The sequence below is a fragment of the Cheilinus undulatus genome, linkage group 11, assembly GCF_018320785.1.
Source record: "Cheilinus undulatus linkage group 11, ASM1832078v1, whole genome shotgun sequence".
Taxonomy (NCBI): domain Eukaryota; kingdom Metazoa; phylum Chordata; class Actinopteri; order Labriformes; family Labridae; genus Cheilinus; species Cheilinus undulatus.
In genome coordinates, this window is record NC_054875.1 from 12,440,642 (window position 1) to 12,468,598 (window position 27,957).

Sequence of the window (27,957 nt, forward strand, 5' to 3'; positions counted from 1 at the left end):
AACAGAGAGACTGTTTATTTGTTTTACAATATTATCTTGGTCACAATCGTATATAAACTTTTAGATTTTTCTAGCATTTTCTTACAGAATGACAGTGAATGTTATCAGATTGCATACCTAAAAAATTAAAGGAATACATGCATCCAAACATGAACAGCATAAAAAGGAGCAACTTTACATAAGAAGCAGAAGCTCTGCTTTCAGTGCGCCCCCTCAGTATAGGAAGGAATATTACAGAAGATAACATTTTGCAGAGGAGAGACAGTTGATTGGTTCAACCCATGATGTTAAATTTAAATTTGAGCACAGGATTTTCAGCATCAAATTTTTTATAGATTCCTAAAGCTAACATGTTTGTTTTCATGAGTTCTCTCGTTAACATGAGGCACCACAAACACAATAATCATTAAAAAAAAGAAACATTTTGAACTTGCTGTTGAAATGGAAACAGGAAAGACAACCCTTTCAAAGGTAGTGGAAAGTGCACTTAGTGGGTGTGTCCAGCACATATCCTGTCCAAAGAAATGCCAACAATTCCCTCAAAATTTATCTGAAATACAAGACCATATCTGACAAATATAAGACTGAACTGCTTATTCCTACTGCACTGTGGTCCTGCTTAATTGACCCTCTGTCTCACAGCTTTAACACTGTTTGTGGACAGGATTTGATCCCAGCTGCATAAGGAAACAAACTACCGCTGCCCTTTTCCCTACACTCCCCCGGGACTGTACCTACAAATCCAACATATCAGTCTCATCAAGACATTTGCCCACAGAGACAGGAAAGTGGGGTTCAGTGATCAATCACCATCTCTTGAGAAGCTGAAACACTTATTTTTATGTCCTAATCCAGGGACCATCAATGTTAGGGATCAACAAAAAAGACAAAAATTATTATCATTATTAATTTTTGCCCAAAACAACACTGTTTTACACAAACATATGGTATAAACTAAAAACAACTACGCTAAAATGAATTAGTTTTACTGGCCCTGTAAAAACAACTGTACACTGTTATCTTAAAACAAGTCAGCATTTTTTTCTTTATGTACATACGTTAGGGGCTGAGTGCAGGGACAGGGAGCACAGCCGTATCTGACAACTTGACGGTTGGCTTCTTCAGTTTTTCACAAGATGAAAAGTCACATGTCAATGATTCATCTCCACAATGAGGAGGAAGCACTGGACTCATGATAGTGTGCATGGCTTAAAAAACATTTTGTACTGTCCTTGATCTCACTTACAAAACAAAAGTAAACGTGTAATACTAAGCATATGAGGTTAACATAAAAAGTACTGGGCATGTCGACAAAGATAAGGAAATGTAGAAAAGGTAAAGAATATATCGAAACAAAATAAAGAATAGAAAAAAAGGCATCTTACGAGTTATGTTACAGATGAGAAAAATGAAGCAGAAGATTGTGATGCAGGAGGTGGTTTGGTATGGAGATAGAGAGAGTCGAGAGAGAGAGATTCGAGTAAAGACAAGAGAGAAAGAGATAGATTGAGATGAAGAGAGAGAGATATAAATCTCTGCATTGTAGACATCCTGACAGTTTACAGTCCTCCTCCTCGTCTTCACACCTCAGGGACAGAGTGATCCATGGCTGATCGCAGCAGACCAGTGGACATCCTGAAAAACAAAAAAAGCACCGATAAGCTTGTCAACAAAGAGGATAATGTTAAAAGAAATAGTTCTGGAGGGAAACATCTGATGTAGGCCTACTTAGGCCCTTGTTTTTAAAACTGTGCTTAATAATAATATCACAACATAATCAAAGGGAGTTGGGATTCTGCTCAAACAAAGCAGACAACTATAATTGGATCCTAAGGCTGGAGATACACTTGCTGTTATGTTGGCTGTGCATGTCCTCAAGAACAGATGTAGTGTGTGACACTGTACACACATGTGTGGTAGGGTTATTGCAGAAGTGGAAGAGGTGTGACAGTAAAGATCTGGAGACAAACTGTTAAACTAAGTCCACAATTACCCACAAGTGTAGTATGTCTTATTGCCACTGCTCAGAGACAAAAATGGCTGTCAAGTGAACTGCAACAAACTGTTTGAAAACCTGATGTTTTACCCTGTTAAAATAATGAAAATAATATTGCTGTTTCAGTTCAAGCAGTGACTATGCAAACTGGTGACATCTAATCAGTTGAGGCTGAGCCTGTATTAATCTACTTTTTTATGTTCATTTCTTTATCAAACAATTCAAGTTTACAAATATTCACTGTTTACATTTTATTCTATATGACATTGTGATATATATAAATATCCCAACAAACTAGAGGAAGAAATAAATATCAGCACTCTAACTATTTATTGTTTAATCACAATTATTATTACAGCTAATTTCCCTCCCCCACACTACTAACTAGACTGTAAAATACAAAAATAAAACCCAATTTGTTTAAGCATAATAACAATACAATGTAATGGTATGTTTAAATTAAATAATAAAGTACTAGATTGAAAAAAAAATAGTTTTAGGATATTAAGAGTCATAATATCTGTTCATCCTGTTGGTAAAGTCCAAAAAGAGTTTAAATATGTCAGTAAGGGTCACCACTTCTTAAAAATTCTCTGAATTGCCCTTGAGTTCCCCACTTGTCTTCTAGTTCCAGGTAAAACATTACATCTTGAAGCCACTGAGAGATAGACATAAACTTCCAGTGAAGTAGAAGTCTTTGCCATGCTGTATTGTTTAATCTTCATTAAATACACATCTGGTGGGTTTATTTTAACATAATAATGAAAAATAACATTACAATGCAACTATTGATTATTGATATCACTATAAAGAAAATTCAGATTTCAGAATTAACATTATAGTAACCTCCCTGAGTGTTACCATGTTTGTAGTTTACATCCCACACCCCAGATTGTTGTATACAGCCTCAGCTCTCTGGTGGAACCCTCTACAAGTATCCTCCAGTAACGTGTCATATACAGGCAAGTACATTTACTATTATGCTTGAGCCGTAGCTGGATGCATATGCAAGGTGAAACAGGAAGTAAATCTCCTTCCTAACAGCACACAATGGTCAGATATCGATCTGGATCATGATGCTCACTGTCCACACTTCCTCGATAAAATATTTACTTCTCTACTCTGTAATTTTTAGTTTCTCCTTGTAAACAGTATAACATCTCAGTATTTTATTTTTAAGATGGAGGAAACAGAAGTGTGGTGCTTTGTATTATCAAGCTTGTGACAGCGGTGAGTGAGATGGTTTTGTTTGTGCTGTCAAAGCAAAACAAGAAAATCACAGGCATGGGTGTGATTGATGCACAACTGTCTCCTCTTTTCTTGCAAGCTCTGCTGTGTCAAAAGGAAACAAAAGGAAAATCTTTCTGTAGTGTCTTGTCATTTTTTCTCATAACTTGTACTTTATCCATGGCAGAAAGGAAAATACAAACAATTCACTAGGGTAAATAAAGTATGTTTCACTGTGTTGCGCTGTGTCGCTCACAATGTTATTGGAACCAGTGTGCTCTATCTGATTTTGTTGTGGACGCCTACTCATTTCCCACACTGTAAGGAGACTGGAACGGAACTGGTAGATGACATGGAACACTGCATGGTGAGCAGATTATTGTAGTTGACCAACACTTGTATATAGGGAATAACTATAGGGAAAATTTAAATCAAAAAGACACACTGAATATTTGAAAGGTGCTATTCCAATGGTTTTCCATGTTATGAAAATACCACTTATAAGCTTGTATAAAAATCTAGCTTAGAAAATGGCGTTAAAAGCTAGAGGCGCAGATGATGATGTGAAAATGAATAACTTAAACAGAGTGTAGCTGATGTTTTTCTCTTGTAATTTGAGCCAAAGGGAGAACTGTATTGTCTCAGCAAGGGCAGAAAAAGGCCCTAAAAATAATGTAAAAGAATTAACTGAGGCAAGGACAGAGCCGATAAAACACAGTCGAGTAAGAATGTTTCTGAAGCTTCTCTCCTGCAATGAATGCTAGATCATGTTGATATTGCCTAACAGCTCTGTGAATAAGAGAGCTCTGCTCTTTCATTAAGTTCAGCACTGACTGCTTGGATAACTGTTTCAATTGAGCCCACTTTAGTCATTAACACTGATTGTAAATCCTGATAAAATGTGTTGAAATCTATTCTGAGTGTATTTCTTATGCCTCTGCTTTGTAAGTGAAAACTGGTTAACTTAAAAAAGTGAGTCCTACCTCTTAATCATGTGCTCGTAGATAAACTTGGGCATGATGGTGATGGTCATGGCGGTTGGAGAGGTGGTCAGAATGTCCTTGATCTGAGAGTCCTGAAATTTTCACATAAGAGTAGTGAAATGAGCAAATGAATGTAAGGTTAAAGCAATTTTCAAACATGTACATACAGTGGATATGAAAAGTTTACACAGCCCTGTTCAAATGCCAGGTTTTCGTGATGTAGAAAAATGACAACAAGACAAATAATTTCACAACTTTTTCCACCTCTAATGTGACCTATAACCAGTACAACGCAATTGAAAATCAAACTGAAACCTTTAAAGGGGAAAAATATAAAATAAAAAACGTAAAATAACCTGGTTGCATAAATATGCACACCCTTAAACTAATACTTTGTTGCAGCACCTTTGGCTTTTATTACAGCACTCAGTCTTTTGGGGTAGGAGCCTATCAGCGTGGCACATCTTCATGTGGCAATATTTGCCCACTCTTCTTTGCAAAACCGCTCCAAATCTGACAGATTGCGAGGGCATCTCCTGTGCACGGCCCTCTTCAGACCACCCCACAGATGTTCGAGGGGATTCAGGTCTGGATTCTGGCTGGGCCATTCCAAAGCCTCAATCTTATTCCGGTGAAGCCATTCTGTTGTTGATTTAGATGTGTGCTTTGGGTCATTGTCGTGCTGAAAGATGAAGTTTCTATTCATCTTCAGCTTTCTAACAGAAGGCCGAAGGTTTTGTGCCAACACTGACTGGTATTTGGAACTGTTCATAATTCACTCCACCCTGACTAAGGCCCCAGTTCCAGCTGAAGAAAAGCAGCCCCAAAGCATGATGCTGCCACCACCATGCTTCACTGTAGGTATGGTGTTCTTTTGGTGATGACCAGTGTTGTTTTTGCGCCAAATATACCTTTTGGAATTATGTCCAAAAAGTTCAACCTTGGTTTTGTCAGACCATAACACATTTTCCCACATGCATTTGGGAGATTTCAGATTTCTTTTTGCAAAATTAAGCCGGGCTTGGATGTTTTTCTTTGTAAGATAAGGCTTCCGTCTTGCCACCCTACCCCATAGCCCAGACATATGACGAACACGGAGATTGTTGTCACATGTACTACACAGCCAGTGCTTGCCAGAAATTCCTGCAGCTCCTTCAGTGTTGCTGTCGGCCTCTTGGCAGCCTCCCTGATTAGTTTTCTTCTCGTCTTATCATCAATTTTGGACGGACGTCCTGTTCTTGGTAATGTCACTGTTGTGACATATTTTCTCCACTTGATGATGACGGTCTTCACTGTGTTCCACGGTATATTTAATTCCTTGGAAATTCTTTTGTAGCCTTCACCTGACTGATATCTTTGAATAATGAGATCCCTCTGATGCTTTGGAAGCTCTCTGCGGACCATGGCTTGTGCTGGAAGATGTGGCTACAAAAATGTCAGGAAAAGCCTACTAGAACAGCTGAACTTTATTTGTGGTTGATCAGAGGCACTTTAATTGGTGACAGGTGTGTGCTGACTCCAGTTTAACATGAGTTTGAATGTAATTGGTTAAATCTGAACACAGCCACATCCCCAGTTATAAAAGGGTGTGCACACTTATGCAACCACATTATCTCAGTTGTTTATTTTTACTTCATCTCCCTGAAAGATTTCTGTTTGTTTTTCAATTGCATTGTACAGGTTATAGGTCACATTAAAGGTGGAAAGAGTTGTGAAATTATTTATCTTGATGTAATTTTTTTACATGACAAAAACCTGGCATTTAAACAGGGTGTGTAGACTTTTTATATCCACTGTAAGGCTATATACAAAGGCTTCATCACAGGGCAGGATCAAACTACATGCCTTCAAGGAAAACACCATACTAGAAGCAAACTATGGCAACATGACTGATACAAACTCAACACAGACTGAAGCTGGTGGAGGCTTCACTTACTTAAAATGCTGCATGTTCCCTTGTTATTTTACATTCTGCCAGTATGTGAGCAGCTATCCCAATACAAAATTCATATTAGCTACCAAAAATCAATGTGACGGTCTTATAAGGTGACCACTTGGTAAACAGTTTATATATTTTAATGACCAAACTGTTTGATAGCAAGACTTATAGAATAAAGCTGTGCCTGACCTTGAGTCCGATAACATTTTGCCCGTTGATTTCACAGATGTAATGTTCAGTCAGCAGACCATTGCGGGCAGCAGAGCCATCCTTGACCAGGGATGTGATTTTACCAGATTTGTAGATAAAACCCACATGGCCAGAGCTGTCTTTGTGCATGGTGACGGTGCGCTGAAATGGCCTAGAAACACATGAGACAAAATAGGGTTAAGAAAAGAACTGGTATAAAGTACAACAGGACAAATGAAGAGTAGTTTAGCGTAATAAAACATAGAAATAAATCTTTTCTGGAAGCATAAACAACAGCGAGACAGAAAGCAATCGAATAAGAAAGAACATTTTTTTGGATAATCTTTGTGAAATTAAAAAAAAGGGACATCTGAGAATCAAGCTGCAAGTCACTGAGACATCCAGCAGAGGGAGACAAACATTTCAGCTACTATTACTGTAGGCTGTGATGAGAGGGGGCTGGGGGGACTGAATCCAGCAAACACTCTTTCAAGCCATGACCTGAATGTATTAGGTGGCCTCACCTGTCTCTGACCACCAGCTCAATGCGAGTCTCAGCAGCAGCCTTCAAAGCCTTGTGGGCCTTGTCCACACTCCAGCCGGCACAGTTCTGTCCGTTAATCTGAAGAACCTGGTCACCAAAACGCAGGCCAGCCAGGGCCGCAGGGGAGTTGGCCTGCACCAGCTGGATAAATACACCCTGAGAGAGGAAAGAGGAAACAGATGAAATGTTCAAAATGAGGAAGAGGCATTATAGAGACTGTTAGAAGGGAGAAAGCGAGGGAAAACTTGAGGAAGGAGTCAAGGACATCGAGAAGAACATGAGATTAAATCTTAAAAAAAACAGGAAAAAACATGCATAACAGTGCCTGGATACTTTTTTTATGGGGTGGAAATTATACTCTCCTCCAATGCTTTTGAAATACTTTACTTTGTTAATGAGCCTCATAAAGTTGTGAGGCTCTCACAGTCATTTTATTTGGCATGCTTGATGTCTTATCTGATAAGGTTGCTTTTCAGTTTTACCAAAGACACTTTTTACAGGACAGTGTGATTGCTGGCTTACATATAAAGTGTCTAAAATTTTCTTCTCAAAAACACCTGCTGTTTATTTTCTGACCTCAACAGGACTAAAATTTGAACTCCTCCCACACGATTTATAAGTCTAAATACCAATGAAGTCCTCTACAGTGATAACCTGTGTTGGATTTAGTTCTAATAAGATAATTTGTGTTACATATTTCTATTTATATATTAAAATAGATCAATTCTGTTTTTCTGTCATAAAAAAGTATAAAACAGATCATGTGCAGAGTGGGAGGGCAGAGCTTCTAAGAGTGTTCTCCGTGAAAAGTTTAAAGATTTTTTGCAAAAAAGATAATTAACCTCAATTTGGCTGTTGGTGACTGTTAATTTAAGACTCATACCGTGCAAAACACATTTCCTTTTCATTATAATCTACCAGGAGCCAAGAGCACCAGCATAAAGTAGGTCTTACCTTCTATGTCAGACTTAGCTACAAGCAACTTCTTGACTTGATTCTGTGCCGAGTGCAACAAATCTCACAAAGAATCTCAAAGTCATAGCTCAGCCCAGTCTTCTCACCTGCGTTCATGTTCAAATAACAAACCTCTCTCTAATTTGAAAAGATCCAGCAAATCTGATTTTAAGTTGAAGTCTTGCTAACTATGTGCTGCCTTCTTATGTATTTGTAGTGGAATAAAGTTCTGTCAACTGCATAGAAGAGCCCAAGACAAGTTTGTGTGGCCGGACACGCTGTTGTCCCATGAACACCGCTTTAATTAACATAATTTCTGCCTTCCACTGTGTTTTGAAATATACTTGTGTCCCATTTACTCTAGTGTCTTGAATTTGGGGATCCTCTTATTGAGGTTGTGCCCCACAAAGTTTATTTACAAAACCAGTGTATACTATCAGTTTCTTTACATTGATGATTTGGACATAATGAGAAAAAGACTGTTAGAAAGAGGGCAGGCACTGAGAGCAACCAGCTCAAGCAGGGTGGGGACAGCATGCATCTCTGACCACAAATGGAGAGCTATTCAACAGGGCCTGCCTGCTAAAATGAGACCATTTGACTGACTCTCTGAGTAAAATTCCAGTATGTTTGTTGTTCGATCACTGATGACTCTCTCTCTCTCCTCTTAATGTATTTTCATTGAACATCCTGTAAATAAGACACTGCTGTTGTGTAAAGTATTTTGACCATTACCTCTTTTCCATTTATATTAACCTTGATTAATGGTCTGATTTTTTAACTTGCACTTGCTCTGTCCTAGACATGACAGTTACAACTAAATGTAATCTCTAACAGGGCATAGATTAAACTGGTGTACAGAGGGCATAACTTCAAGTTGGAAGTTTAAGTTCTAATTTTTAGCTCTAAGTCAGACATAAAACCACACCAGGGCTTATACCCAGCTGGTCCATTTAGTTCAAAAGAATTTACACAGAAAGAGCACTGTTTGTTTTGGTAAGCTAAAGCTGCAGCTAAAGCTACTTATACTCCACTAAATGCATGTGTTTCATAATAATTGCATCTTAATATAAAGGCAGGTCTTTACTGTGAAACAACCAGAAGACATAATAGCAGGACTGCTAGTTTTGTAACCCTTTAAACTTTATATTACAAGAACAAAAAAAAAGGTTGTGTACCTACATTTTTTCTTCTATTTTGCAATGGGAGACAGTATAAAAAAGTCAGCTCTGTGCTGATCAAACTACTCTATTTTTTAATTAATGTGGCTGCTGACCTCTCAAATGATCCAGATTGGCAATCGCTCCAAAAAGTTGTCAGATTCACTACAGGTAGAATGTAGTTAAAGCTGGTTTGGTGAAACCCCAGTAATCGATAAGGATGCACCATACACTGAGAGAAAGGGGTTAAAAATTGATTTTATACACCAAGTGATGCAGAGACCCAGACCAAGAACTACATGAGCTTGTGCAGCAAAACAGAAACAGTGGGCGTGAATTTCCTCAGTCATGAGTTTGTTGTCAAAGGGCCGTTGATGACAGTCTGGGCTGAATAATTCATCAAAAGTTTGTGATGCTGACTCACATTGTCTATGGCTCTGAGCCGCAGTCCCACTTTTCCATCCTGGTCCTTACAGAGGATAATCTCCCTCAACCCGGGGCGGATCTCTGCCCTCCGAATGCCCACGTCTGCCCCTGTCACTGGTCGAATCATCCCGCCATAACCAGAGCTGGCGGGCATTGCCACTTGCTGAAGAGAGAAGAAAAAGACACAGAGGGCATGAAAGAAGAAAGTCAGAGTGGGTTGAGTAAGAACAAAGGGAATCACAGATTATGGGGGCATGTAATACAATTCATTTGAAGTTAAACATTAGAAAACATCACTGTGGAGGTGAAGATATCAGTAAATGGCAGAGAACACCAGATGGTTACATGCCAGCTGACTAAGCTAGGGTGCTGAGAGAGCCTTGACATCCCTATCATACACATACACACAGTTGGAGGGGGAGTGAAGAGCTCACGCTCTCCCACACACAGCTCCAGGCCTGTGGTGAGTCACTCAGTGATGGTGGATATCCAGGAACAGAATACTGTTTTTATCCACTAAAACAAGTTTTTAATCACAGAGGGATTTCAAGTAAGAGGTTTCACAGAGTTTTATATTGGAAGGGTTTACTTGTTTATCATAACTACAAATCATTTTATATTTGCAGTAAATGGTACAAGGCAAAAAAAACCACTGATCTGATACATTGAATGGTGTTTAAAGGTAGTGTTTAACAGTTAAGGGAAGCCCTTAGTGTCTTCAGGGAGAACTTTATAAATCCCAATGTTAAATCCAGATGATAAGTATAAAAACTGTGGGCTGTTTTGGGCTCTCCCAGAGCAGATTAAGGTTTACACCGTCTTCCATTGAAACGATTTTGATTATGTTCAGCGAGGTCAACAACTTGCAGCTTTGCAGTTCTTTCACTGCAATTTGTTTTCGCCACTGAGAGGTTACATGCCTGCTCTCTATAATACAGTAGTTGAGCTCTCAGCCCACATTGAAAGTTGTGAAGTACAGACTCTCAGCTTGTGGGCTGCTTTGCCCACCTCTGTAGGTCACTTGTTGTCTTCAACCAAAGAGTCTTTTCATTCAAACAGCCCTCTATAAGGTTTATTTACTGAACAGTATATCCCATTTCCTTTAATCGAGGGACTATGACCTAAGCATGGAGAAACCTGACTCAAAGAGGTGCAAAACCTCTCTAATCTGGTCTAATTTGCTATGTAATGCAGCACTTGAGAGCATGTAGACACAGCTTGGAATAGACATAAATGGAGTCAAAGTTTCTGTTCATGTGCAGTGTTTTATGTTGGTAACTGCACTGAAAAGCACAGTAAGTACATTTTGCTGCCAAGGAGCTTTCAATCAAAACAGTAAAACAAGATGATGAGTACAGACCAGCGCTACTCAGCTCCACCTGTTTCTTCTGTTTACTTTATGTTTTGTATTGACAAGTCTGTTCATTAAAAAAATACTCTCCACATGTTGCATTTACCATATAATACTAACCAACAGAACATAAAAATAATTACTATTAAATGGTAAGCTGGAATTTGATTTAATTAATAGATTTCCCCAAATGAGGGAGAAAAGATGTAAATATTGCCTTTTAGGGGTTGCCAATGCTGGAATCCTTTGCAGGGTGATCAAAAAGGCCCCTTTTTACAGCTTTTCTCCCTCATGAGAAATTTAACAATGAAACCTAAACATCTGTTTGCTGTTTAGTAAATACACCTTATGGGGTTAAGTTTCCAACCAACAGTGTCCTCAATTCAAAATAAGAAGTAAGATGCAAAAGTTGCTGCGCTGAGCAGTAGGCCTGGTTTCTACTCAACCTAGAACCTAACCAAAATTGCTTAGTGAGACATAATAGGGGCTGGGTGGAGGAAGTTTGGCGTTAAGGGGGTGAGCTTTAGGCCATTGAACTCACAACCAATGGCAGCCACAATTAGAATACATGTCCCATCACAATTCTTTTTTAAAGGTTTATTTTCAGCTTTTCATGCCTTTAATTGATAGGGGAGGACAGTGGACAGAATTGGAAACAGGAGAGAGAGTGGGGAGAGACATGAGGCAAAGAGCCACAGGCTGGATTCAAACCTGGGCCGCCTGCATACATGGAGAGCGCCTTCAACTGCTAGGGCATCAGTGCCCCCCCACCCAAATTCTGACCATTAATAATATCTGTTTTCAGAAACTTTGGGAAATATTTAGGGTTCAACTAATATATTTATATATAATATGCATTGGAGTAGTCATGTTTAAAGTAATATAGAAAAAAAAACAGTTTAAACTCCTACATATAGTAGCTTCTAAGTAATATCAGCACCCGTCTCATCATTTTATAATGGTGTCTTAGTTGAACTAGTTAATATTACGCTAAACAGTTTCAGATGTAAAAATTTACTTTTCAAAGGGCACCTTACTAACCAGATTTTACAGTACTTCTGAAATATTATCACTCAAGTTGGTGGCTGCTGAGCGTGAAATAAGAAATGAAAACAACCAAAGGTTGTGAAGTAAGGAGGTGAACTTTTCAGACCTCTTTAGCTTGCTCTTCTCAATTGTACTCCAACAATGCTACAAGAGGGCTGTACTGTATCTGTGGAGCACTCTTTAATAATTCATTCATATCGTCTGATGTTTTCATGCACTGACAAACTCTCAAACACTTACATTGTCAGCCACAGGTACTAGGGCTAGGTTCCTCTGGACTTCATCACTGTTGAGAGACAAACCCATGTAGTCACCCAGCTCCTCCAGGTTTGGGTACAAGCCTGGGGGAAAAGAGAGAGAGATGGAAAAAGGGAGCAGAGAGTGGGGGAAGAAGAGGGGATAGGGAGAAAAAAGTACAAGAAAGAAAATTATAGCAGTGAAGCATTTAAACTCAATTTGCATTTTCTGCTTATTTTTATATGATTATTAGTTTATAGTGTTTAAGATTCACATTTGTGCAAACACAAGTCCCTAAGTAGTGGTTTAAGTAGATCTCATTCTTTCCCACACCTTATATTTTATTCATGCTGTCCATCACATTGGATCAGGCCTCCATTGGAGGAATGCTAATAATGAGCACTCTGTGTTGCAGTGCAGTAAAACTTTCCTGGCATCAGTATTCAATTCCCTGTTATGATGGAAAGCCTATGACAGGAGCTTGCCCCTGCCTTTGCAGCAGATTACAATGTTTATCCAGGCAAAGGTGAAAGAAAGGGCATGTGAGGAAGTTAAAAAGAGGGAGGAAAATAAATATTAAAGCTAACTGCCACAAAGCATCAGTGCTAGAAAGTTGAAAATTGTTTGAGCTTAAACATAACCAATTCATAAAAATATCCTTCCCTACCATGGCCAGCATTTATAGGGCTGTTGATTTGACTAGTCCTCACACAAAGCACTGGATTCAGCTTCTCAAATAAATGTATAAATCTGGTTACTTGTCCAAATGTGCTGGTGTTAATATCATAACTAATGCATGACTTACTATATTACCAGTTGCTATAGCCCTTATGTTAGGCGATAATAATAGTTAAAATAAAGAGAATTGGACCAGAAAAACAAAATGAAAGCTTATCAGGGGAGTAGATCAGGAGACACAATTTGAGTCAAAATACTTAACTAAAAACATCTATATACAATAGTATGAACTAACTCTGTGTGCTGTATTAATTTAAATAATACAGTCCTAAAGTTTTTCCTTCTTTCAACACCATTGGTTCCAAAACTAGAATTTAAGGAGGAGGTCAACATGCAATTGATTTTTACCACAAAGATACACACACCCTGTACCTACAAACACCACTCACTTCTGGCGTTAGCTCTCATTATGGTGCAGCACTATAAAATGGGATTAAACACCTACATGTTTCTGGCAGTATGTATAAAGTTTCAGTATAAAAAAAAGTGCACTCTGTCAATTGTGATTCATTTCATACTCCTACACTGGCACTGGTGTTGGTGTTCCATTATTTCTGAAAACTGAGTGTCCTGTCATTGCAGTTACCCTCTCTTATGCCCTTTATTCATGATTTGCTCCTTTGTCACAACCCTGTCTTGGTCTCAACTTTAACAAATTCCAGCCACAAAAGAAGAAAAATAGCAAACTATTATTGGCTCTTTCATTCAGTTTAACAGCATTTCATTGTTCTTGCACTTTATCCTAACCTGAACTCTGTCTGCTCAGAAATCTACTTTGAGCTGCAGCATTAGAGAAACTGCCTTTGAACACAAGCTCTTGTTTCTAAATTAGGGAGTTAATTCTTTCATGGTCCCTTTTTACCTAGAGAGAAACTCACAACTGAGTAATAGTCTCACTTTAACAGACATATGCAACCTAAACAGCTAGGTTCTAAGTTATTCGGTCTCCTTTAAAACTAGATGTGGGTTGAGTGAAATTTTTTCTTTAAGTTCCTCTCTTTCTGGAGAGCCTGCTCTCCTTTGCCTTGTAGTTTCTGAGAAGTGGACTGCACAAGGGATTCAGTCTGTTAAGAAAGACTTCAAAGCATCAGATCAAAAAAATACTCAATTTCAAAGGGAAATGTGAAGGAAGTTCGCTGAAAGTGGGGAAGCACAATTTATTCAGCAGTAATTTCATTTAGGTATGGATATCCACTGGTAGGATGTAGATATGTCATTTTTATTGATGTTGATATCCTTATCAATACTCCTTACTCATCTGAGTCCTTATAAATACCACTATCTATCTATTTCAACACCAGATTAATAATTTTGAATAACAGACAAAGCACTTTTCAGCACTGATCTGAGGAGATAAAGAGTAAAAGGACCCTGTAGCAGCTGAATCCCATTTCATGTGTGTATGCTATTCCCAGAAAAGCCAGAGTCTGTTTTTCTTTAAGTCAGCAGTCAAAAGTAGACCTACTTAATGGTTTATTTGATATATAGCACTGAGGTGCTTCAAGCTTATTTTCCCCCGTGCAAGAACTGACATATGATTTGCATCGCTGACAAGATAAAATAATGTTACACCATAAAACCTGTCAGACTTCATAGCAGTACTGATAAGCTAACACATCAGGTTGCCAAGCTTTGGAAAAAAAAAAAAAAAACAGAACTGGGACTTTACAGCTAGGGATGCACGATTTTGGACTTTTGCCAATATCCGATATGTCGATATTTTTGAACTTATTTTGGCCGATACCCATATTTAACCCCTTAAAGCCTGTTGTATTATATTTGATACATACTTTTATGATACCTCTATCCCATCAAATGGATCAATAAATTACTAACAAAAAATTCTGAATACAATCTGATAAATGATAAAAATGCCCTCAAGTAGATTATCAGTTACCAAAAACACCTAATGTATCAAATGAGATACAAAAAATATATATGTTAAATTTTATGGAAATTTGGATTTCAGTAGAAATTGAAATAAACATTTCAGTTCCAAAAAATAAGAATTTTCTGGCTATAAATTGTGTTTTCAGGCTTCAATGGGTTAATTACATTTTTTCCACTGTAAAAAACACCAATTCCATCCTGTACTACAAATACATATTTTTTAATATTGGTAGTCTATCTTTTTAATAAACTGACAAAACATTTGATTTTTATCAGACATGAAGGATGTATTTTTTTTTGTTGTTTTTTCAAATACAGCCATACAATAATGAAAAACCTACAGTAATGTCTTTGGGTTACAAGTGCATTACATGCTACATGTATTTTTAACAGTAAATCCAAAGTCATCTGCATCGTTGAGTGCAATAAACAGCAGCAACCAAGTTTCATGGGCATTTCGCTGTAAACAGCTCTGTAACAACACAGTGACACTCACATCTCCAATGCTGGAGACAGGACACCTGCAGAGTGTGCGCCATGCACAGGAGACTTGGCACACAGAAGTCTGTCATTGCTTTTGCCATGTTTTGCATACTGTCACATAGCACGATATGCATGTTCTTTTTCTCTATTTTCCATATCCCAAACATGTTATCAAAAGCGGCTGCTGAGTGAGCACTCCTGTGAGTGTAAGACAGGCTTTTAAGAGTGAAATCCTCATCTATACACTGAGGCAGTGAGGCCCAACATGCTCAAAGAACGGACACTTGATGTCCATATATCCGTTGTGTTTAGCTTTAATGAGGAGCTTCTCTACGTGACTGGAAAAGAAGTTTTGCAGTTCAGGTAAGGCTATACGTACCTGCTAGGTATAACACAGCGAGGCTATAAATGCATCATTAGCCCACAGAAATCCGTATATTCCACCACGCTGAAAGGCTGATTATCAAGAGCAATAAATTCAATGATTTTCCTGTTCAGCTCCTTACCTCTGGGTGGTCGCTGCTGTATTTTTTAGCTTTGTTGAATGACTTAAATAGAAGCTGTCGACAAGTTTTTCCTGGCACGAAGTTTTGTCATTCTTTATCTTAAGAAAGTCCTTGTAGTCATCAGGGTGATGTTTTTTAGATGCAAAATAAAGTCGGGCTCCTCCTCACATCATATGTACTTAACAAGCGACGCAAACAGCTACTTTGCTGTCCTTGTTCCCACACCTCAGAATTCTTCTACACAGCCGGCATGTTGAGTTTGTTGTTGGTGCATTCCAGCGTCATTGCGTGCGCTTGATTATGATGTCACATTACTGGCTGTGCAAATCGGCGTAAATTTCATTATCGGCTGATACCGATATCAACTTTTTAAGCTATTATTGGCTGATACCGATATACCGCTGATAATATCGTGCATCCCAATTTACATTCCTTGGTTTTGATCTCCATCCCTATCCCTAGGTAACCAATTTAAAATCTGATAAAATACACATTTTAATGACATTTAGTAAGCTAGTAGTAGATTAAGTGAACACTCAAACAAAAGTCCAAACGGAGCTCTATTTAACACAGTATCATGGCTTAAGTGGGTAAACAATTTGTTTGCCGTGTGCTAGCTCCATCAGCCCACAGTCATTACTCATTGCTTTGTTTGAGTTGTTATATGCAAGTATAAACTACCACAGCCTTGATGCAACTTACTACCAAACTTCACTGCTTCTGTGAGATGCTATTGATGTTTTATGCTCACTATTCTTGTTTACATCTGGGTAGAAGAGCATTACATGAGCATGGCAGGAGCCATTAATCAGAGCTACAGTGGCTGCTAGTTACAGGCAGCTCTGTTACAGTTCAGACAGATCATTTGACTGAGCTCGGGGGCCATAATTGGAAAAATATTAGTAACTGATTTATCTGACTAGCCCCTTTGGTGGCAAATTTAATCTTTCAGCCAGCCATTTACAACCATTCCTAGTAAAAATAAAAGATAACATTTGGATTTTTGTTACAAATGTAAAAATTGTTCCCAGGATGAAATCAGTTACCAGCAGAGATGTGACAGATATATTAAACAATTGGGGTAAAGTGATGTCTGCATTGTTAATAATGCAGGACGTTCAAGACAGAGAAATTCTTAAAGGTAAGATCTTTAAATTGACACTCCTTAAAAAGGGCACACAGGTTTGTGAGCACCTTTTTTGTGTTTTGCTAACATAAATGATTGAAGAAAACATTACTACAAGTAAGAATTGTCATGTTACTGAAATAAACTAAAGGCAGGGGCAGCGATTTTCCAGCATTAGTGAATCTGGCTGGGCTGTGGCCTGGGGTTGATGTCAATCAAGTCTTTCACATATACCTCTCTGTGTTCCTTTTCTACACCAGGAGAACAAACTCCTCTCATCTCTACTTTTCCTCACCCTTACACCCTCTGGATCTAGCCCTCCCCCCTTTTCATTTCAACTCCTCCTCTCTCTTTCTCCCATCAGGCCTGGTCCCAGCACAACTGCCAGAGCTAGTCTCCATGGTGACTCACAGCTAGCTCTGCTGAGGTAAAACAAAAGCCCAAAAGCCCACAGGACTTTGAATCCAAACAGAGAAAAGAGAAAGTGAATGAGTGGGAGAATAAAAAGGGGGAGAAGTGAGTGAAAATAGGCAGAAAAGTTGTGTTCTGTAAACTAAAGAGCTCTTTTTCCATCATTAGCTCTTTTCTTCCATCTAACTCTGGCTTACTGCCGAGTTCATGTTTTCTTTGACACTGACTCAGAAAAACATAAACCTCTGACTAGGGAGTGAGAGAGAAAGAAACAGAGTGGCAAACACAGAATGAGAGAGAGAATCATATCTGGTGTGCAGGCCCATTTACCTCCTTTACTGTTCTAAGATTAGAACTCCTCCTCCCATCTATTTTCTCTTACTAAGTGCATTTGATTACTGTCCAAAGAAGTGCAAAAAATAAATGAGGGAGAAAAGAAAACATGACATGTATAGATAGGCCAGCAGACAAAGGTAGATGTGTTGCTGTAACAATGTCGAAAGAGAGGTATTTTTCCAATCTTCCTTTGTAATATTCTTAATTTTCACAATAGTTCTGGTTATTCATTGTGTAAAATGTTTTGGTTCCTATCTGAAACACATCTATAGTTTAATCTGTATTGACCAATCAAATTTCAGCAGCAAGAACCACTAACAGTACTACGCTTATTGGCCATAGGATTATTTATATTATGTTCATTATTTTTATGCCATTTTTCAAAAAAATATGTTGACATGTCTGGCTTGCTTTCAGTAAAAAGATCCGTGTGTATTTGCGCCAGATCTGAACAGGACATGACTTTATTCTAGCTGTTTCTTAACAGAAGAAAATCACCAAACTATGTATCGAGTATTATTATAATAGCGAAAAATAAATACTGCGATATTAGTTTTAAAGCCCTTGTTTCCCTCACGACATGAAATACATCAGAAATGATGCATCCTACCTTATTTCAACATATATTTTAAAAGTTCTTTTCCTTTCCTTTAGAGGACAGACCCCAAAAGTTTTTACACCCTTGCTTTTGACAAATCTACATCATGATGTTCCTATTTCAGCAAAGTTAATTCCCTTAATCGCAAAAAAATACAATAAAATATGTTTTTCTGTATTTATAATGCTAAAGTGGGCCAAGCTAAAGCTACTGCATAATTTAAACTCTATTTTTGACCTATGAAACACAGAAACTAATGAACTCGCACTACCCTGGGATGTTATGGACCAACAATAAAGGCTTTTACGATATAGACTTTAAGCTGCACAGATAAGCAAAGCATCATTGGTAGTTGTTTAACCTTAACAGCCTGCTTCACTGAATTTTCAGAGAATATGCTCCCATTCCAAGAGGCATACGCCGTCTATCAGACACTTAAGAAAATGGCTGCCGAGTTTCCTTAATTAGCTTGCTATAGACAGTTTGAAAACACAAGGGATAACAGGGATAATACATGCTCTTAGAAACTTTCAGTGATCAGTGTGAAACTCACTTGATGATGGCATCACAGCAGCTACGGGCTGAGGCTGGTAGGTTCCCTCAGAGATGGCTGGCATTGTGGTAGCAGTGTGGGCATACTGGGCCTGGGCCTATAAAGCAACCAAACATAGCAGTGAACCACAAGTGTACATTAAGATTATATTTCTTTCTGGAAAAATATCATTGTAAGTCCTTTTTTACAAAAGATAAAAAATATCGTCCCTACAGTTTAGATATTGGGCTTTAATATATGTTGTGGAAAAAATTATCCATTATCCTGACAAACCTACCTTCATGACCTTGTCGACCTTGAGGTCCTCGAGGGATGGATACAGGGACATCCTGAGGAGAAAACACAAACAGATGTGAGGAACCTTGAGAAATGGAGGACGGGAAAGCTGTATGAGAGAGAACACTCACGAGACTGTTATCACCAGCCTGTTATCATCTCATATGACCTTCATAAATATGAAGCCTCCTATGCTGTTTTTTGCCATTAAGACAGTCAAGATCAATTAATTTTGACACTCTTTTTTTCTCCTGTTTATTGTGCCACACTGTGCTCTTTTTATTCTCCTGCTATAAAGGCTCCCATTCTTTTTAACCTCTCCAGTGCATCTGTTAGTTTATGATATAATCTGGTTAACACTTTAAGGTCGGTGTTGATTGTTTAGATACACAACATGAGTCAGCAGATGTAAAATATGCAGGTCACATAGAGAAGAGAGAGAAACCGAGGGGGGTGGGGGGGGGGAGATAATAAGTTTATGACAAGAGGGGGATGGATATCTGTTGGGGGGGGGGGGGGGGCATCCTATATACCAGTGCAACCAATACACAACATTTGTTCAATTGAAAACTGCAGAAGGTACAATATTTCTTGGCCTAAAATTTGTGACAAAACACCAGTTTAGAACTTTTTTTGCTGCAGAGATGTTATTCATTAGATATCATGCAATCATTTAAAGACCACATTTTTAGAATTGCCAACAAACATCCTACTTCCTTCATTTTTTTTTTTTTACGTTTTTCTTATTGAATATGAGAATGGCATAAAAATGATCAATACGTTCAATGCAACAATTATTAGCAGATTTGCAATGTAAGTCAGATTCATCAAAATTAAATCTCTTTTTGCTTTCAAAATTGTTCAGCCCTCGTTTAATCTAACATTATATTGGTTGTAATATAAAATGATTTATTTAAAGGCTGCACGGAAAATGCACATTGTGGAATTAACTAAATGCAATGTAAATTGTCACTCAGGAAGTTTAAATCTTATTTCCCTCTTGAAACCCCCCCTAAACAAACTCTAACTTATTTACTGGTGCTATTTACAATCTAGAATTCACAGTCTGTGTGTTAAATAGTCATTTTTTAAATAGACCAAAATAAGAACTGACAAGGATTTTTGCAGCATTTAAGCAACTCTGCCTGTGTTTATTTTCGAGAGGCAGAGACACTGACATAAGCCTTTTCCTGGAAAAAACAAACAAATGAACAATAGGCCAATCCTAATCTCCACCCAAAAGCTGGAGCACTAAACACACATGAATTTATATGACTCTTGACCTGAAGTGCATGAGTCTGTGAGTCCATTAGGCTTAGAATTAACACAAATAGTGGCACTGCACTGCAGTGTTTGTGTTTGTTGTCTTCAAGTAAAATATCCTGACATTTATGTGTCTTTGCCGTTAGCACGGGCTCTTGTTATGAAGCAGTAAACAAGGACTGATTTCCAGTGAAAGAGGCTGATCTTTTAAGGCTAATCCTTTCTGAGATAAGACTGCTGCATGGATTGGCATGCTCGACAATCCAACAATTTGGTCTGTAACCACAAACAAACTGAATGAAGTTAATAAATCGCATTTGAAACATGCTGAAGATAACTCAACACAATGCCAAAAATACAAGTACCCAGTAAGGATCCATTTAGAAAAAAAAAACTCCAGAAATACAACAGCAGCACCAATGACCAAAACAAGTGAGGTAATGAGACACACACAGAAACCTTCATTATGTGTACAGCACAATGGGAATAATGACAGTACTTATTCTTATGGGTGTTATGCCTTTGTGACATCTGCGTCACATTATTTTATCTAGACACGCATCTCTCTTATCTAACCCTGACTCATACCGGCTGATTTTAAGGTGCAGGTGTGTGCCAACTTGACTTAATGCTGTAAAGGATGCAACTATAAACCATTTGAGAGGAGTACAGAGAGCATGACAAAGCAAACACAGAAACTGCTCTGTTTCATGATCACGCATACAGCGAGCTTCACTTGTGACATAATTTACATACAGTTCACCTATGTGAAGTAAAGGCTGTAAAATATACAATACATGAGCAAATAAAGAAGAAGGAAAAAGGACATAAAAGCATCCAGATGGTCAGTTTTCCTCAGCCCTTGAAGATGTTGTGAACCACATGTGTTTTACATCAAACAATCTCGACCAAGAGGGAAACATAACAGCTTCTAAACAATGAACAGCCTGACACAGAATGAGGAAATGAATGGTTACAGTCTGTCAGCTGGCTGAGATTATGTAAGCAGAACATCAGAACAGCACAGACAAGTAGCACTAAGGCTAGTCATAAACATGACTATGTTTGAGTCTGGCATCTGTTCATGGGAATCATATCAATTCCTAGCTTTTCCTTAATCTAATCTAGTGACCACATTTCTTTCTGTTCCCTGGTGTCTACATGACTTATAAAAGTGGTTCTCCACTGGTCTAGCCATGGGACCCACAACCGCCTCTCTAATGTGAAATTATGACAAAAATTTCCCACATTCTCTACCACTAAAACTTGTTGAATGAAAAACATTTTCCTAGATGAAACAAAGCATATGACTGGACAAACAGACAAGTCAAACATACGCATCCTAACATTTTATTTCATACTGTTTTGTTGTGAGAACAAAAACATATGGTTGTTTATCTTTTTTAAGATGTTGAAGATTAAGACATTATCATGACAAAACAACTTTGTTCAAGATGTGTCTTTCCAAGATAACAGTATGAATAAGTCAACCTCCAAGAAATCAAGCAGAATTTACTTCTTGTCCAGCAAAAAAGAAAATTAATATATGGAACATATCTACCTACAGCTTCCATACATCCTTGATACTTTGCCCAAAGTTTTTTCCAAGTACCAATTCATGACTCATGAAAACAATTCTGTGACCCAACTTTGGGTTTAGACACACCAGTTGAGAAATACTGACTTATATGATTCAAAGTGGGGACGTTTCCTTCATTAAAGAGATGGTTGGGTATTTTCAGGTTTGCATGAAGTACTTGTGAGTATTTTAGGCCAGGAGATGCTGGGTCACCATGGCAACTTTAAACAGAGACTGACACTTATACTAGCCTATACAGTAGAGCTGAGCAATTAATTGACAAATAATCAAAACTGACATTTAGAGCCTCTAACTGATGTAAACCTGCCGTGTCAATGGTAACATCTCTCTCTACTAATGCACCACCCCCTTAAAAACAAACTGCTAGCTGAGTAGTTATGTGATGGGCAGCCAGGTGTTGCAAGGCGTGTAGCCTGCTGGTAACCCAAGAGATGAAGAAGTACTAGTCATGTGACAGTGTGACACCACCCGCTAAAACTCAAACAGAGCCAACTGTACAACATGAGCAGCAAAGTTATTTTCTACTTTTTATACAACAGTATAAAAATAATTAAGCTTTAAGCAAGAAATACAAATTGTTTATTTTCTACTTTTCTTGGAAAATTTGACTTTTTACAAAGAACATTTTCATTTCAGCTGATGTGGATTTTTTTTCAATTGTTTCAATGAATAACCATAACTTGTTAATCCGTGCATGTTCCTTTCAGTTATTTAATTCAGAATTATAAAAATATTTACAGAAAAAAAACAGAGTTGGAGGTTGGGGATGGAATAATCCTTCATTAATCGTAACCGAGGTAGAAAGTTAAATTAATCGTGATTTAGATTTTTGCCATAATTGCACAGCCCTGCTATATGGCTATGCAGACAGGGCTGTTTGATCCACATAATTTAGCTAGTTCCAAGAAAGACAAGCCAAAAACAATATTGAGTAAATGTAAGCTATTTAAAAACATTTTTTGAATTTTACTTATCTACAGGAAAGCCACGTTGTTCTAGCACCACTTCAGTGCACAAAACCTTTTCCTAAGCCTGCACCATACTGATCAGCTGTTTAGGTCTGCAGGCTACAAAAGAGACAATAACACCAAAATAAAAAATGGTGACTTCAATACTAAACATTACAGGTTTACATGAGGATACCTGGGTAGACAGAAGAAAAATAGCAGCTTATAGAGACTCTACAAGTCTTTACACAAGGGGGAACAACTTCTATGGAAACTTCAGGACTGGGGAGATCTTAAGTCACTTGGTGACGGAGGTATATACGCAATCTGTTAACTTATGTCCTTCACCAGAGACCTACATGTGGAACTTAGAAAATACAGTACTTCAGGACCTTGCTGTGGCAAATATACTTACAACTACCATGTACCCCATACAACCTTTCCTCAAGAATAAGGAACTACCTTGTTAAATTACTGTCTACTTGGCTGCTTTCAATGGAGAATTAATGCAAGACATTTTTGTCAGTGAAAAAAAAAACTTGAATCATTCTTCATAATAAATAATAATAATAATAATAATATTTGATCTGTTAAATGTAAGAGAAGTGTGAAAATTGAAAGCAAGAATGTAGCCAAGCCACAAAGACATCTTAAAACATCTTGATCTTATGAGGTATCTGTTCCCCCTTTAAACCTCATTTTGCTCAAAGTGTGACCTACATCTTCACTAAGTTTCTTTTTCTATTCTCCAATATTCCTAACACCACTTTCTCATAAACCCACATTCTTCCTGACAAGTCTTATCTTAATGAGTTAGAATCCCCTGTAAGATTATAATGTTTGTGCTACACAAATATTAAGTCCACACAGAGTCTCATGAACTTTGACTTGTATTTTCTGTGCACATCGTTTATAAGAACAGAGGAAGCGCCGACTTCCCACCAATATACTGAGCAACACTGTGACAATTATGTGTCATAATCACAAGATTTGGGAGCACATCTTTTGTTCAATAAGGAACAGAAAAACAAAGTGTGGAGGCTGGTGGTTTAATGAAAAAACAGACTTTCTGATCAACTGCCAAGCACAGTACAAAAAGCAGTCACCAAACACAGCAGATGAATCCAAAATTCAAATCTTATATATAAAGAAAACCACACTTACCAATTCTTCTTGTACCCCACACATAATTTCCACTGAATATACTAACCTTAAGACACTGTATTGTATTAAAATAAAGTACAAAACAAATCCCTGAATGTGTCCCATGCTGCTGCCATGTACAGACACTGGAAGGATGTGTGGCTTAACATTCATTTTAACACCAGTAAGCTAAAGGAAAGAATAATTCCAACCACAATGACATCACTGCAGGATCTCACACTCCGGCTACTCCAGCCACTACTCTATTCAGTTATTCTCAGTCCTCACAGACAAGTGCATCATTGTGTTAGTGGACACAGAGGGCCATTTTAATACCTTCTAGTGTTTATTTTTCAGCTGTGATTGTTTGTTCACTTTACATTCCTCCTTTATTTGAACGACAGTATTTTACCTTGGAAATTCTTTGTGTTATTAAATGAACTTGACAGGGAAAAATGTGTTGCTGAAACACTGACAGAACAGTCTTGATGCTACTGAATAAATTGGGTGCAGAGAAATCATTCCATGACAAAATAAAACGGATTAAATTTTCATGTTGCTTTGAAATATATATATATATATTTTTTTTTTTTCAAAAAGTAACCACAATAAACAGGGTTTCCACCAATGGTTCATTTAATACCCAGACAGGGGACACTGTGGCTCAAATATGTAATTTCAATAAAAATAGCCTAAATAACTTGGGTACACTGACAACTTGGATATAACTCTTTTAAAATACATTTTGATTTATTTACTCCCAGAATGCATGAAAAAAAACACATCTTCCAGAGCAAAATTTTGGTGCTTACTAATATACCAAGAACACCGGTAAAAAAAAAACCCTTACAATATCATAACAGTTTCAGCAAAGTTTCCTCGACTCTCCTCTTGACAATAAAGCAGGGCAGTTCTTACTCTTCTGTACTTTTGTCATCCTAATTTTTGTTGAAATATCCCAATACCTGTTCAAATGAGAGAATGGGATCATGCTACCAAAACTGATGGTAAATTAAGACAAACTTTTCATTTTAGTTGGAAATTACTAATCAAATCTAAGCAGAAATTAAAGAGGTAGGGTTAAATAAGACTATATTTCTCCCTACTCCTTTTCACTCATGTAAACTGGGATAAGTACTTGCTAGAGATGTAATGGTATTGTTAACATCACGATATCAGAGCAACAGAAGCGTTTCAATATTGTTATGGTTTCATACGATAGGTCTTTGGGGCAAAAAGTGTTATTTTTAGTTCAGCGGACTAAAGGGAAGTGGGAACTACAGTTACCATCAGCCTTTGCGTAACCATCATCCTTTGCACTCAACTTGCTGGCTTGTTCCAACAGCTTGAAATGGTGGATGCTACAAGTGGCGAGGGAGAGCCGTTTTTTAGATTGTGGTGACTCCAGTGACTTTTAAATCCGACACGTGGAAGCATTTTGGTTTCCTGGCGTCAAGAAATGAGAAAAGGTGACGGACAAACAAAAACAATATCCCAGACTGTGGTGAAACACTTGATGGGGGAAGACAAGTAACGCAAGGACGTGTTTGGCAAATCGTCACTCCGAAAAGATTTGCAATAATATGAGGAGCAGAATCTGGCCAGGCCAAAATAGCCATACTGAAGCTTTCACAATCCTTTCCCACAACACACGAGGGCTCAACAGATCACAAGGTTTATCTGTGAATACTTCGCCCAAGACCTACAGCTATTTTCAGTGGTGGTCAACAAAGGTTTAGTAAACATGCTGGAGCCACAGTATATGTATATATTTTAAAGCCTGTTGCAAACCCTTTTTGTAGATACTGTAATTTTAATAGTGCAGTTTTTGTTAAATAAATACTGACGTCACTATTTTCCCCCATTCTTTGTATGAAGAGATTTTTGATACCATTACACCCCTAGTTTTTGCAGATGCAAGTAACAGATCTTTCAAGTCATTCACTTGCTTTTGATCTTTAAGTTGTCATTTACAGTCTTGAAAAAAAAGATATCAACCAATCAATGCTGTCATTATCTCATGCTAAGTATGATTATGAATACAAGTACTTGATAGCAGCAGTGTATCTTTTAATACTCCCTATATTGCCCTATAAATAACACTTTAAGATATCTTAATGTTGTTGGCATCATATTTACAAATAAGCATCTGACTAAACAAAAATGACTGTTGGATAATGAGATAAAAGACGGTGAGAACATTTTTCATTTGCTACAGTTATCCCATCTGCTTGGTTTCATGTGGGAAAAATGCAAATCATAATCCAAACAACAAAAACAAGGACTCTGGTATGTCAGTGCAACATTTTCAGTACAAGTTTTCTTGTCACAACATGTCTCTTTTGGATCTGGTCTTGTTTTTGGTGTGTGTGTGTGGTTTTTTTTTTTTTTTTTGGATGACCCAATTATTATTCACTGTCAGAAACCTGGATCAGACCACTGTCCTTGTGAAAAAACTAGGGACCTTCCTTCCCTCCAGCTAACACAGAGCTAGCCTGCATACAGAGCTGTATCTTCACAGGCCACGGTCTGCTTTAAAGAGAACTGTCCAGGAAGAGGCTTTACATCTCTGTTGTGCTGGTTGCTACACAGCCTGAAAGTATGTAGCTAGCAAACTAAAAGCTTTGGAGGAAACTGGGGAGGAAAACAGAGCTAACTTCACTTAGCTTGAACTAATCGGTTATCTAAAAGAATGTGGTCTTCTTGGCAGCTTATTTTGGTCTATTGACATGGCTGGGAAAGAGACGGAAAGAGTGGAAAGGAGGAGGAGGAGGACTGACCACGGTGAAAAGGAACAGAGGTCTTAGCTGACCCACACCCTTTTGCTACAGTCCAGGGATACTGTATTAACACGTATTAATATCATGTCATAACACGCCGACTAAGACATTACAGACAGATGTCTTGACGTTACGTTTGCCATTATACCTAAAACACGTTCAAAACGAGATGCTATTAACGGCATAACAACACAGGAACTACATAAAGCTCAGACATAATGCGCAAGGCTTAACTAACGTTTGCTAAACTGTGATGGATTAGGCGTCTCCTGTAATACTAACACTGGGTTACATACTTGCGTGAACATTAGTTAGGAAACAACACAGTTATTATATCATGTGTCTGGTTAAGTTTAAACACAAGATGTTGTAAACCAACGTTAGTCAACGATACGGAGCATGACTGCACGTTCATTAAAAATTAACGTTCACCAAACACTCGACTGTTAGCTGGTTAGCACATACACAGTTTGATATTTTACTGTCTTTAAAACCTAAACAGCTTGAAAGATGCCTTAGTTCACATAAAATATTTGCTTTTTTTGCTATTTCGCTTAGCACATCGTCTTTGTTCCATCATTAACAGCAGGGAGGCAAACAGCTAGCCGTTATGTTAGCATGTTAGGTAAACGAAACCTCCGTCTTATCGTTAACGTTACAGCTATAAGGAGGGTTCGGTTGTAATGTTAGTAAGAGACGGTCTTACCTTTAATGTGTTTGTGGTCAAATCAGCTCAGACGCTTCGGAATATCAGACAGCAGCTAACTCCTTAATTTTTGTGTTTTTTTTAACTGTCTTCGTCGCTCTAGCTCTTCGTCGTGGAGACGGCACAGAAGGGGGACTTCTGGAAAGTGATCTCACCGCTAGCTTCCTGGTCGTGCATCTCACGTCAATCAATGTTGACGCTATAAGCCACGCCCCTTATCTGTCTCAAATAACCAATTATATACAGTCAGTTCTAGTGACTGCTTTTGTGACCTACCTAACCTGGTGAGCAGATTTTGATATTACATAACAACAACCATTTTTGTCTTGTACTTATTTTGAGTCTGGAGGGACCCTGTTTCAGAAAGAAAAAATCTAACCCTTGCCCTCACTTCTGGATTTTACAACCCTGACAACGAAGGCTGTGTTCATTGTAAAGCCAGCCTGAGTGTAGTAAATGGAAAATGCCTTCGTCAGTGGACTTCCGCGTGTGTGATTCATCCCAGTATCGGGTAAATATAGAGCAAGAACCCGTTTTAAAACAGTGGC

At 38.0% G+C, this 27,957-nt stretch overlaps 1 protein-coding gene across 1 annotated transcript; it reads right to left on the minus strand.

The window, feature by feature from the left end:
- Positions 1–27,575, minus strand: sdcbp2 (syndecan binding protein (syntenin) 2). The gene is made up of 9 exons (XM_041799353.1): positions 27,410–27,575; positions 18,972–19,023; positions 18,695–18,791; positions 12,057–12,157; positions 9,417–9,581; positions 6,859–7,034; positions 6,335–6,506; positions 4,207–4,298; positions 1–1,635 (listed from the first exon to the last, which is right to left on the minus strand). Exons 2-9 carry the CDS (start codon positions 19,020–19,022, stop codon positions 1,581–1,583), a joined length of 909 nt encoding a protein of 302 aa, XP_041655287.1. The 5' UTR covers position 19,023; positions 27,410–27,575; the 3' UTR covers positions 1–1,580.
- Between the last annotated feature and the right edge of the window lie 382 nt (positions 27,576–27,957).

Excerpts from the sequence above, each read along its gene's own strand:
- sdcbp2 (XM_041799353.1), bottom strand. The coding sequence starts at position 19,022 with ATGTCCCTGTATCCATCCCTCGAGGACCTCAAGGTCGACAAGGTCATG. Across the intron at positions 7,035-9,416 it reads GGCTCAGAGCCATAGACAAT|GGTGTATTTATCCAGCTGGT; the intron begins GTGAGTCAGCAT and ends TTCCTCTCTCAG. Across the intron at positions 1,636-4,206 it reads TACGAGCACATGATTAAGAG|GATGTCCACTGGTCTGCTGC; the intron begins GTAGGACTCACT and ends TTTGTTTTTCAG.